Source organism: Asparagus officinalis, chromosome 9, assembly GCF_001876935.1.
Source record: "Asparagus officinalis chromosome 9, Aspof.V1, whole genome shotgun sequence".
Classification (NCBI taxonomy): domain Eukaryota; kingdom Viridiplantae; phylum Streptophyta; class Magnoliopsida; order Asparagales; family Asparagaceae; genus Asparagus; species Asparagus officinalis.
In genome coordinates this window covers 13,379,316-13,393,343 of record NC_033802.1, presented here as the reverse complement: position 1 = coordinate 13,393,343, position 14,028 = coordinate 13,379,316, and the positions used below count along the sequence as shown (strand labels likewise).

Genomic DNA, 14,028 nt, shown 5'->3' with positions numbered 1-14,028 from the left:
ACGATGATATCCAAAGGAGGTTGGCGGAATGTCGGGTTGAAGCCTATACAATTCAAGTTAAAGATCAAGTTCAAGCTTCATCCGCAAGTGTACCAAGTCAAGCTTAATTGAAGATCAAGATTGCTTGGGTAATGTAGTTTTAGATTTTATATTATGTGTGTTATATACTCTAAGCTCAATATCTATACACACACATTTATTGGTTTCTTCGTATATATATATAGTTATATATATATACATAAGTTTTGGTTTCTATGCATATATATAGTTATATATATACATACATAATTTTTGAGTTTTCATGTTTATAATATGAAATCACATATTTCATCTGATAACCAGTCACTGTAGCATGTTTATTATCATGTCTACAATCATTCCTCAAAGTTTTACATTTTTTGGAATTTATTTGATATTTTTAAACAGTATTTTAAAATCAGCAAATCAGATTTTCTGCATATCAGTTTTCGGTCGACCGATCCGGTCGACCGCTCATATGTTCATTTCTCACCATGCAGCAGAGAGTTGGTCGGTTGACCGGTCCAGTCGACCGAGAGCTCCATCGGTCGACCGTACCGGTCGACCGACGATGGTCCAGAACAGTCCTTCGTGTTTTTGTTCTCTGTCGGTCGACCGACAGAATTTCCGGTCGACCGCCAATGTGACTGTTGGACTTCAACGGCTATTTCTCTGAGCTGTTTGCTGGGGCTGTTTTTGTCTTTTGTTTAGGCTTCTTGACTGAGATTTCAAGTGGGTATATATACCCTACTGCTGCTCTCTTTCAAGGTTAGACAAGAAGTTTTTAAATAAGGTTTTAAACAAGGGTTTAAGGTTTTTTACTGTTTGTTTAAGTTTGGGTTTCTGTTTACAAAGGAGGAAGTTTTCACTGCAGATTGAGGGATTCATTCTCAATCCTCTTCATCCTCTTCTTTGTGTTCTTAGAAAATTTTTCTAACTGTTTTCTCTAGCAATTTCATTATTGATTTTCATATTCTTATTATTGCTAGTTTGCTATTTGAGTTCGATTTTATTTTACTCATTGTTACACACACCCACATTGAGCTTTTAGTATTTACATACATAGTATAATTGGGTGGTGAGAGATTGTAACTTTGAGTTGTGCTTTCATTGTGTTCTCATCCATAGTTGAGAACAATCATTTGTTATATTGTGCTTATTGTGAGATTCACTTTGTAATACACTTGTACACCGAGTGAGGAGTGTGTGGTGAGAGTCGGGGATCGTCCCAAGAGGAGTGGCGTCGGTTGACGAGCCTAGGGAGAGGTTGTAACCGAGCACTTGAGGGAGACACGGCTAGGTCCAACACTTAGTGGGTGTAAAGTGGGATTACAATAGTGTGTTAATTGTAAAGTTTTCGGTTAGCTAGAAAACCGAGTGTGAGGTGTAAACATTATTCGGGTGAACATAGAAAACCCGGTTGATAGTGGATTTCTCCCCGGGAGTGGGGAGCGGAGACGTAGGACGGAAGGTCCGAACTCCGTGATCACTTGATTGTGTTTGAGTGTGCTTTGGCGTTCATTTTTATTTATGTTCATATCTTATATCGCCATTGTGCATTGCTCATTACTATATCATCCACTATCTTGTTTAGATTATCTACCCTTGTGTTGTTTATATATCCTTGCACATACATTGCCTATATCTCATTATTAGGATATATCTTGTTGTTCATATTGCTTATCCTAGCTTACAAATATTGTTGTATTTCATACTTACTAGGATAACTTATTAATTAATTTTAATTGGTATTTAATTGGATTAGATTAGCATAAGACCCTAATCACCCCCTCTAGGGTTTAACACAAACCTCCTTTGAAATTTTATAACTGATAGCAGTAGATGGCGATCAATTCACTGGGTAACAAGCTATGTTAACTACTTCTGCCTAGTATTCCTTGCCTAAACCTGTATTGAACAACATACGATAAGCTTTCTCCAAAGAATTTTATTCATATGTTCTGCCACTCCATTCTGTTACGATGTGTGAGGGACTGTGTGATATCTAATGATTCCCTCCTTATTGCCATAAAATTTTCCTCCATATAACTCAAGGCCATTATCAACTCTAAGTCTCTTAATTAGCCTCCCAGACTGCTTCTTAATTAAAGACTTTCACTAATTAAAAGTTACAAACACCTCATCTTTATATCTCAAAAAGTAGACCCACACTTTCTTGGAGTAGTCATCAATGAAGGTCAATACTTATCTCATAATACCACCCTTCGAGGTAACTTGAGAATGTCTCCATAGATCTGAATGGATATAGTCCAAAGTACTTTTAGTCCGATACACCACCATACTAACACTGACTCTTTTCTGTTTCTGAAAACACAATGTTCGTAAAACCTTAATTTTCATGTTCTCTGTCCACATAAAAGTTCCTTCTTACTCAACTCAGCCAATTCGTGGTCACTCATATGACGAAGCATGATATGCCATAATATGGTAGTATTTGCTCCTGATATCAATGATGGAACTACAATCAAATCAATAATGGTAGAACCTTGTAAAATATACAAGCTGTCGATCTTCTTTCTTTTCATAACCATAAGAGAGCCTTCTGCAACCTAAAGAAATCCACCTTAACATGAAAAATTACACTCAAGACTATCAAGAGTGCCTGACAAGATGAGATTCTTTCTTAAACCTGTAATATGTCTAACATCAGTCAAAGTCTTGATGACTCCATATTATGCACTTTAATCTGAATTGTTGCTTTCCCAACAATCTTGCATGAGACATTATTCCCCATGAGAACGACTCCACCATCAATAGCTTTATAAATGGTGAACCAATACCTATTAGGATACATATGCTAGGAACAATCCGAATCTAAAATCAAATCATCCATGCTCCTATTTTTATTATCGGTAACCAATAAAATCACATCTTCAGCAATACCAAATTCAGTGAATTCCTCTTTTGGTTTTTCTTCATACTCTTCTTATTTCTTCTTGCTCTTCAATTTGTAACAATAAATCTTGATGTGCGATTTCTTCTTGCAATGTTCACAAGTCAGATTCATGTGCTTTGACTTATATCTGTTACCTCCAAAGCTCATTTCTTCTGATCTTCCTCGAACAATAAAGCCATCAACTTTATCATTACTTTCACTTATGATTAATTTTTTATCAATCTTCTCCTTATTCAACAAGTTCTCTTTGAAATCCTTGATGCTAATAGAACCTCAACCGTAAATTATAGCTTCTTTGAAGTGCTTATAGGAAGGTAGCAAAAAATGCAATAATAATAGGGCTTGCTATTCATCATCGATCTTAACATCTATCTTACTCAAATCTGTAATGACAACACTAAATTCACTAATATGAGATTTGATGGGTGTACCTTCCGACATTCAAAGAGTGTACAAATGCTGCTTCAAGAGGAGGTGATTAGTGAGTGAACTCGTTAAATACAAATCCTCCAACTTATACCATAAATCAGCAGTTGTTTTCTCCATAAGAGCTTCTTGCAAAGCTTTGTCCGTCAAACGTAAATGGATTGTCGTAAGAGATTTATAATCCAATTCGTTCTAATCTTCCTTCGTCGTAGTAGTCGTTTTCTTCGACTTTCCGAGCAAAGCCTTCTTCAATCTACTTTGTGTTAACACAGCGATCATCCTAACTTGCCAAAGGTTAAAATTGATGTTATAATCAAACTTCTCGATATCCCACTTTGTACTGGTTCTCGTAATCTTCTCATCCGACTGATAGTTGAGGACTCTGGAACAATTTACTATAACAATCCCTTGGACAAACTAATATCAATCACACCAAAGCATGTAAAATATCGAGAATACAAAAACGCATAAATATACGTGGTTCGGTTTGTAGCCTACGTTCATGGGCGAAAAAGGAGAACAGCTTTACTAACATTTTTGAGGAATAGTACGTGGATATATCTCTCAATCACTCAATCCCCACTTTATCCTAAAAGCCTAATACAATCTCTCTTAAACAACAGAACAAAAAAGAGAGCTACAATATCTAAAAGGCTTCAAAAGGAGAATGCTATTCTCTGATTTAATATAATTAGTGTTGAAGATAGATAGAACATCTCTCGGACTGCCCCTATATGCATATTTAAACAGTCCCCAAAGATCAATTACTTGAAGCCTACTAACCAATTACTTGAGAGGCCCACATGCCAGTAATGTTGTGCGCAGCGGAAATTTTGGCAGCACTTCGGCAGCACAACAAGAGAGATTAGATCGATAAGAATTCCCGTCTCACCAAGGAAACAAGAATCTGAAGCGGATATCTCAACCAAGTGAAATATCGGCTCTTCCTCTCATCAGTTCTAGGACTGACCTGTCGAGGGATCCTACAAGCTATTACAAATCACGACAAGAACACAACTTTTACGTGGTTCGGCAAATATCCTACGTCCACGGGGCAAGGAGGGGGAGATCTACTATTAGAGGGAGAGATACAACTAGGGTTTACAATCTCACAATCTAAACCCTCTCAAACAAACTCTCAAATCCCTCTTATAAATATTCTCTCAAAGGGATACACAAAACAAAGAACTACTACAAAAAAGACTTTGCTTCTTCTTCTCTCAGTCAGCCGCCAAAATCCCTGTAGCTTTTGTTTTCTGTGTTTGCTGCAGTCGCCAAGAGAAAAAACCCCGCACACAAAATCTTCCGCAGCCGCTCCTTTGATTCCTCCTTACTTGCACACTGCCCTAGGGTTTTTTTTCTATTATTTATACCTACCTATTGAATCGGGTGGGCCTCTCACAAACTCTCTTCACGAGATTTTTCTCATGGTCTCACGTGGGTGAGGTCCCCACGTATTCACAATTCTCCACCTCGGTGAAGTTTCTTCCAAAACTGAGCCGACACCAACCAAACCAAATGTCCCACTCATTCGACAACAAGTCGGGAACCCGAACGAGAGTCCAAACAATCTCACCCCCCATCAACTAATCCAAACCGGCTGCACGGTAAAGACTGCCTACGTATCCTCTTGCCCAAGGAATCAAGCCTCACGTAGTTCATCCAAATGGCCTCCAAAGGCCTCAACACCGAAGAATGTTCAAAAGCTCCAAATAATGACTAAATTTCACTCCTGAAACAACTTTGGTCAACATATCCGCAGGGTTGTCCTTCGTGTGGATCTTCTCCAATATGACGTCTCCTTCATCTAAAACGTCACGAACAAAATGGAATCTGACATCGATATGCTTCGTGCGTGCATGATAAACCTGGTTCTTCGCCAAATAGATAGCTGACATGCTATCACAATATACCCGAAGGGTCTCCTGTGCGATCCCCAAGTTTTCCAATAATCCCTGCAACCACAAAGCTTCCTTCACAGCTTCAGTCAACGCCATATACTCTGCCTCCGTAGTGGAGAGAGCCACTGTAGACTGAAGTGTGCATCTCCAACATACCGGTGCTCCTGCTAGTGTAAACACATATCCGCTAGTAGACTGGCGCTTGTCCAGATCCCCCGTATAATCAGAATCCACGTAACCAATACAATCCTGCCCGTTCTTCTCATTCTTCTGAAATACCAAACCAACATCCACGGTACCTTTGATATACCGTAGAATCCACTTCACGGCCTCCCAATGACCCTTCCCGGGGTTGTGCATGTATCTCGATACCATGCTCACGGCATGTGATAAATCTGGCCTTGTACACACCATCGCATACATCAAGCTACCCACAGCATTGGCATATGGAACTTTGGACATGTATTCCCGATCCTCAACTGAAACAGGTGACATTTTAGCTGATAGCTTAAAGTGGGGAGCTAATGGAGTACTCACCGCTTTGGCATTACCATCATAACTGAATTTCTTCAGCATCTTCTGCAAGTAACTCCTCTATGTCAACTTCAACTTCCCCTTCACCCTGTCTCTCTCAATCTCCATACCCAATATCTTCTTTGCTTCTCCAAGATCCTTCATCTCAAATTCGGATGATAGCTCCTTTTTCAACTTTCTAATAGCTGAAGTATTCCTGGAAGCTATGAGCATATCGTCAACATATAATAACAAATAGATATACTCAACATTCTGTAGCTTGTTCATGTAAACACACGGGTCATATGGGCTCCTCGTGTACCCTCGGCCAATCATAAAGCCGTCGAATCTCTTGTACCATTGTCGCGGCGATTGCTTCAATCCGTAAAGAGACTTCTTCAGCTTGCATACCAATTCTTCCTTTCCTGCAGCTTTGAACCCCATAGGTTGTGTCATGTAGATCTCCTCTTCTAAATCTCCATGTAGAAAGGCTGTTTTCACATCCATCTGGACCAAATCCAAATCCAGCTGTGCCACCAATGCCAATAAAATACGAATCGACGAATGCTTCACAACAGGTGAAAATACCTCATTGTAATCAACGCCCTCTAGCTGTGCATATCCCTTGGCAACCAATCTGGCTTTGAATCTAATTTCCCCAATAGAAGATTCCTCTTTCTTTGCATATACCCACTTGCATCCAATAGCCTTCTTACCTTTCGGTAGCTTTGCAAGTTCCCAAGTGTCGTTCTTATGAAGAGACTGCATCTCTTCCTCCATGGCTTCCCTCCACCTATTCGAATCAGAGCTTGACTCTGCTTCCTTGAATGTAAAAGGAACCAAATCATCAACGACTTCTGCTGATAAAGCATATGCAACCATGACATCGTTATATCTAGCTGGCCGACGAATGTTTCTTCTTGGTCTATTAGCTACAATAGACTCTTGAACATGACCCTGTTCCTGAGTCCCAACATCCACTGTATCCTCTAAATGCTCGTCTGTCATCCCATCTCCTTCCAGTGTCACCTCTGTAGGAGCCTCAATGGATACAATGTTATCGGGAGTGGGTGGAGTCACATCATCCTTCACCTGTTGCGATATCCCAACTGTCTGGTCTTCCTCCACCTGCTGAGAAACTTGAGGCTTCATCATGTACGCCTCGTCAAATGTGATATCCCTGCTAATAACTATCTTCTTGTCCTGTGGATCCCATAACTTGAAGCCTTTAACTCCATCTCTAAATCCCACAAAGACTGCTTTCCTCGCCCTCGGATTCAATTTACCATCACTGACATGGTAATAAGCTGGACACCCAAATATCCGAAGCGACTCATAGTCACTAGCTACCGAACCAGACCAACGCTCCAACGGAGTCTTCCCTTGTATCGCAGTGCACGGCAATCTATTCACGAGATGGCTCGCATAAACCAACGCTTCGGCCCAAAAGGATCTTGACAATCCACTCTGCGTCATCATACATCGTACCTTCTCCAGTAAGGTACGGTTCAATCTCTCAGCCACCCCGTTCTGTTGCGGTGTCTCTCGAACTGTGAAGTGTCTTCTAATGCCGTGATCCCGGCAAAACTGCAGAAACGGATCACTCTTATACTCTCCACCGTTATCAGAACGTAGAGTTTTTACCTTTCTACCTGTCTGCAGCTCCACTTTCTTCTTCCACTCCACAAAAATATCCAGGACCTGATGTTTATGCTTCATCGGGTATACCCAATTCCTCCTGGAATAGTCATCAATGAAAGTGACAAAATAGTTGGCCCCACCAAGTGATGTGTGCTTGGAAGGGCCCCAAACATCTGTGTGAATATAGTCCAATATACCTTGGGTATTGTGAATAGCGGTGCCGAATTTCACTCTTGTCTTCTTCCCAAGTATGCAATGTTCACACAGCTCCATCTTGCAGTTCTTCGCACCCTTCAATAGCCCCTGCTTTGCCAATACCTGCAGAGACTTATCACCAGTGTGTCCCAATCTCATGTGCCATAAACTGGTAGTATCTTCCTCTGTGGTAATCGAAGCTGCCAGACCCCCTGTTACTGTCTTGCCCTTTAAGTAGTAAAGGTTATTTTCCCTGACACCTCGCATCACCACCATGGACCCCTTTGTGACCTTCAGAGTCGCATTCTCCAAGATCACCTTATAGCCAGCTGCCTCCAAAGTTCCAAGCGAAATGATATTCTTCGTCAATTGAGGAACGAATCTCACTTCCTTCAGCTCCCAAGTTACCTTGTCACACATCTGGATCCGTACTGTACCAATACCACCAATAGGGCATACGTGATCATTACCCATGAGCACGACATCCCCTCTTTCCAACTCCTCAAAGCTGGAGAACCCTCCTAGGGCAAATATGGTATGTGGCACCAGAATCCATCATCCACTCCGTAGAGTCAGCGTAACAAACTGACGGTAGTGCAGAGCAGGAATAGCCTGAAGAATCTGTATCTGAATTGTCGTCACTAGCCTTAACAACATTCACTTCCGAAGCTTGTACAGCTTTCCCTTTATTCTTTCCGGCTTTATCTTTCAACTTTGGGCATTCGTTCTTCCAATGTCCTTCTTCTTTGCAAAAGCGACATTGATTCCTACCAATATTTCTATGGCCACCTCTTGACTTCGATCTTGAGCGATCACCTGGACGACAGTTTGGACCACGGCCTCGAACTGCTAATGCATCTCCCGATGCCTTCTCGGAGGGTTCGCTATCACTCTTCCTCAACTCATAATTCACCAAAGCTGAGGTCACCTCCTTGTAGCTAACCGTAGTTCTTCCATTTATCATAGTGAGAACAAACGTACCAAAATCATCCTCCGGCAACGAACACAATAGTAGCATCGCCTTGTCTTCATCCTCAACCATGATATCTACATTGGCCATATCCGAAATTAGCTTCGTGAAGTTGCCTTGTCTTCATCCTCAACCTTGATATCTACATTGGCCATATCCGAAATTAGCTTCGTGAAGTTGTTAACATGCTCCCGAATGGAAACTCCCCTCTTCATCTTGAATTGGTAAAACCTCTTCTTCAAGTGAAGCCGATTCTCAATGCTCTTCGTCAGATACTTCTCATTGAGTGTTTCCCACATTCTCTTCGCCGACGTCTCATTCATTACGTCATAAATAAGATCCGGCGTCAAGCATGACCAAATAACTCCACAAGCCCTACTATTCATTTTCTTCCAAACTTTATCCTCCATATCAGCGGGTTTCTCTTGTAACTCAAGAGTCTCCTCCAAATTTTGTGCATCCAAGGCGTCCATCACCTGACACCTCCACAAACCGAAATTGATCTTGCCGTCGAACTTCGGAACATCAATTTTTGTATTATTGATGCTCAGACTCTGTATCGCCTTCGAAAGAGACGATCCCGATGTGCTTATTTCTCCCATGTTATCGATCTAATTCTTCAAATAAGAATCCTTCAGTGAATCCTTCGAACTAGCTCCCAAGTCTAACCCGATGCTCTGATACCACTTGTTGTGCGCAGCGGAAATTTCGGCAGCACTTCGGCAGCACAACAAGAGAGATTAGATCGATAAGAATTCCCGTCTCACCAAGGAAACAAGAATCTGAAGCGGATATCTCAACCAAGTGAGATATCGGCTCTTCCTCTCATCAGTTCTAGGACTGACCTGTCGAGGGATCCTACAAGCTATTACAAATCACGACAAGAATACAACTTTTACGTGGTTCGGCAAATAGCCTACGTCCACGGGGCAAGGAGGGAGAGATCTACTATTAGAGGAAGAGATACAACTAGGGTTTACAATCTCACAATCTAAACCCTCTCAAACAAACTCTCAAATCCCTCTTAGGGGGGGTTATTGGTTGAGACAAATTGGGGCCAAAGGGGAAAAGTGTTCCAATGGAACAATTTTACCCCTTTGGGATTTTTTGAGTGGGGTAAAGTGGGATAAAGAGAGATAATGGGATAATTTCAGCATTTGATTTGACAATTCATGTAGGATAATTGATGATGTGACACCTTATTAAAATATAATTTTATCTATTAATTACTTCTAAATTAACTTATCCAATTGGTTTAATTTTATCTATTAATTACTTCTAAATTAACTTATCCAATTGGTTTAGTATATTATTTAGTATATTATTATAATATAAATATTATTTTATTTTATATTAAAATATAATATATTATACTATACTTACAAATTACTATTATTAATTATTATATTGTATTGTATTATATTATATTAGCATGCTATACTATATATAATATTTAATATAATATAATATTAATATTTAATATAATATTTTAATAATATAATATTTAATATAATACATTATTTTATTTATACAAAAATATAATATGTTATACAATAATTACTAATTAACATTATATTAGTATGCTACATTATATAATAATTGATATAATATATGAATAATATATATAATATAATACTTTAATAATATATTATTTAATTTAATATATTATAATATAGTATCATAGGATATAATGTACTTTATAAAATATTATAATATTTTACTTTATTCAATGTAATATTTTTTAAAATATTATATTAAAATTAAAATAATATATATATAATATAATAATATATTACATAATACTATTAATAAATGTTATTAAAATATTATATATATGTTATTAAAATATTAATATATGTTATTATATAATATTATTAATATATTATGTTATGAAAATATTATATAATATTATAATAAATACGTTATACTATAATTACTATTATATAATATTATTAATATATGTTATTAAATTATGTTATTAAAATATTAATATATGTTATATTTTATATATCATATCATATATTTATAATATAATTAGCATGTATTAGTTAAGTAATACAAAAATATTTTAAAATTATCCCAATTGCTTTCAAAGCGGAACAACATTGTTCCAATATGGAGGATGTTGTAAATTTGGGGTAATTATGAGGAAGGGGTGGAGTTGATCTTTATATAGTTGGTGTAATTTAGGAGAAAGTGGAGTATTTGTCCCCCAATTACCCCAACAAACCAAGATCTTTATATAGTTGGTGTAATTTAGGAGAAAGTGGAGTATTTGTCCCCCAATTACCCCAACAAACCAATAACACCACAAAGTTGACTCCAATTCCACAACAAACCAATAACACCACAAAGTTGACTCCAATTCCAATTACCCCAATGAATAACACCAAAAAGTGATATTCCAAAAATTATCCCATTATCCCCAAAATTACACCAATGAATAACCCCCCTTATAAATATTCTCTCAAAGGGATACACAAAACAAAGAACTACTACAAAAAAGACTTTGCTTCTTCTTCTCTCAGTCAGCCGCCAAAATCCCTGTAGCTTTTGTTCTCTGTGTTTGCTGCAGTCGCCAAGAAAAAAAACCCCGCACACAAAATCTTCCGCAGCCGCTCCTTTGATTCCTCCTTACTTGCACACTGCCCTAGGGTTTTTTTCTATTATTTATACCTACCTATTGAATCGGGTGGGCCTCTCACAAACTCTCTTCACGAGATTTTTCTCGTGGTCTCACGTGGCTGAGTTCCCCACGTATTCACAAGTAACTCAAAGTAAATATTAAAGTCTACTTTGATGATTGTATTCTAATTTACATGGTATTCCTAATATATTAAACTTTCCTAATATATCTCCAAGCCAATAGGATTTGAATCCTATTAAAATTCCAACCAATGAACTTAACTTGACATCTATGCAAACTGAGGCATGACCGAGCCTAGGCAAACATCAACAAGTACACATATACATATCCTCATACTGTAAGGGTCGGGTACGTGTAGCATAAATTGCCATACGTCTGGAAATGGATTAATTTGGAATCCACGTTTTTGAAACTTTTCACATTTCTTTGCAAGATTCCTTTGCAAGATGGACTTCGATTTTCTTCCTTTTTTTAGCAAATGCCATTGATTTTCGATTAATTTTGGACTTCGATTTTCTTCCTTTGCAAGATTCCTCGGCTCCGTGCCTATAAACTATGTAGCACGGACACGGATCCGACACGGCCATCCGACACGCCGACACGAGGCAAATCCTAAAAAATACATAGGATACGTGTGTTCGACACGTGTGTCCGACACGGACACGACACGACACGGCTTCATGTTATGCGTGTCCGTGCTTCATAGCCTATAAATATTACTCCCTTCACCCTTACTCCATTTCAAAACGCTAACAAAAACTATGGCTTCAAGAATCACAACCCCGAATCCGTCTCCAATCAATAACCGATCACCGCATTCTCGTCTCTCTCACCCTCCGGCCGCCGCCACAGCCTTGATTTGCCCGGGGACTGCGGTCTCCACCAAAAAACCCCTCGTCGCGACTCCAACCGTCGCTTCGAAGCCCGTCCTCGCGAAAAAATGGAGGGATATCCAGGGTGCTGACGACTGGGAAGATCTTGTCGCGCCCTTAAACCCACTCCTCCGTCAAGAAATCGTCCGCTATGGCGAGTTCGTCATCGCCTCCTATGAGGCCTTTGACCTCGACCCAAGCTCGAAAAGATACCTGAATCGCAAGTACGGGAAATCCACCATGTTTCAAGAAACCGGAATGGCAGACTGTGGATACCGAATCACGAAATACGTCTACGCGACACCGGACATCGACATCCCATCACAATTGGGAACTTGTCGGAGTCATTGGATCGGGTACGTCGCCGTGTCAGACGACGACGAGGTTAAGAAACTCGGGAGGAGAGACATCGTAGTATCTTTCCGTGGTACGGTGACCCACACTGAGTGGATTGCCAACTTCATGAGCTCCCTAACGCCGGCCAGGCTCGACCCAAACGAGTCGAGACCCAACCTGAAGGTCGAGTCGGGGTTCTTGAGTCTCTACACATCAGATGACAGTAACTGTAAGTTCAGTCATGGGAGTTGCAGAGAGCAATTGCTCTCTGAAATATCAAGATTGTTAAATAAGTATAAAGATGAGGAGATTAGTATTACATTGGCTGGTCATAGTATGGGGAGTTCTTTAGCTCTGTTGCTTGGTTATGACCTAGCTGAGCTTGGACTGAACCGGGTCGGGTTGAATCGAACAATACCCGTCACCGTTTATTCGTACGGTGGGCCTAGGGTTGGGAATCTAGGGTTTAAGGAGAGGTGTGAGGAGCTTGGAGTTAAGGTTTTGAGAGTGGTGAATGTTAATGACCCTGTGACAAAACTGCCAGGGGTTTTCTTAAATGAGAAGTTTAGGGTTTTGGCTGAGAGGTTTGAGCTCCCATGGAGTTGTGCATGTTATGCACATGTTGGGGTTGAGCTTGCATTGGATTTCTTCAAGATGAAGAACCCCGCGTGTGTCCATGACATTGGGACTTATGTTGGGTTGTTGAAGTGTCCTAAAATGAAGAAAGTGAAGAAGGATGGGGTTAATTTGATTAATAAGGCAAGGGAATTTGTGGGGCAGCAAAATTTTGGTGCTTGGCCATGGCAAGATGCTGCGATACAAGTTGGTAACTTGGTACAAACCCTAAGAATTTGAGGTTTGGATTGTTGAAGATCAACCCCAGCCCATTACAAAGCCCAATCTATTTTCAGCCCAAGGAAAAATAAAAGCCCAATTCCATTTCATCTAAGCCCAATACAATGGAAGCTTCTCAACAAATGTGGAAGAAAGATATTTTTAAGAGAAAATTATAGAAGAATGTAGAAAGAAGATCTTTTAGGAGAAGTGTGTAGAATGTGGTAATAATGTATGGCTAGAATTGTTTCTTCTACACACTTCCTAGCCGTCTAAAGTAACTATAAATAGGGGTCTTGGGCTCTCATTTAAGCAAGCAAGCAAGAAGTGAGCTTGAGAGCTTGAGTGTGTAGTGTAGCCTTGTGTGAGTGTCCACCAAAATAAAGGAGTTGTGTGAAAGTGAGGTGTTCTTGTAAGAACAAGTGTTGTATTCTTAAGTGTTCTATCAATAAAAGTTTCCTTTGTGTAGAGTGTTGTATTCTTCAAATTCCATCAAGGATAAGTGCCAATAACTTGTGTAGAGATTTTAGGGTTAGGGATGGTGATGTACAAATCGTAAAGAGAAAATTTTGCAAGACTGTAAATTTTGGAATTTGTATAAATTTGTATGAAAAGCTCAACACATACATTATTAGAATTTTATGTGAATTTCTAAGGCCTTCATACGTAGAGCAAGGATTGGTATTCATATATCGGATCGATGTATATCTTAAGATGATATAAAGGCTAGGAATAAGCAAGAGAAGGTATTAAGTATT

At 39.4% G+C, this 14,028-nt stretch overlaps 1 protein-coding gene across 1 annotated transcript; it reads left to right on the top strand.

Annotated features, from left to right (window-relative positions):
• Nucleotides 11,990-13,291, top strand: LOC109823221 (galactolipase DONGLE, chloroplastic-like). Its single transcript, XM_020389509.1, has one exon. It carries the CDS (start codon nt 11,990-11,992, stop codon nt 13,289-13,291), a length of 1,302 nt encoding a protein of 433 aa, XP_020245098.1.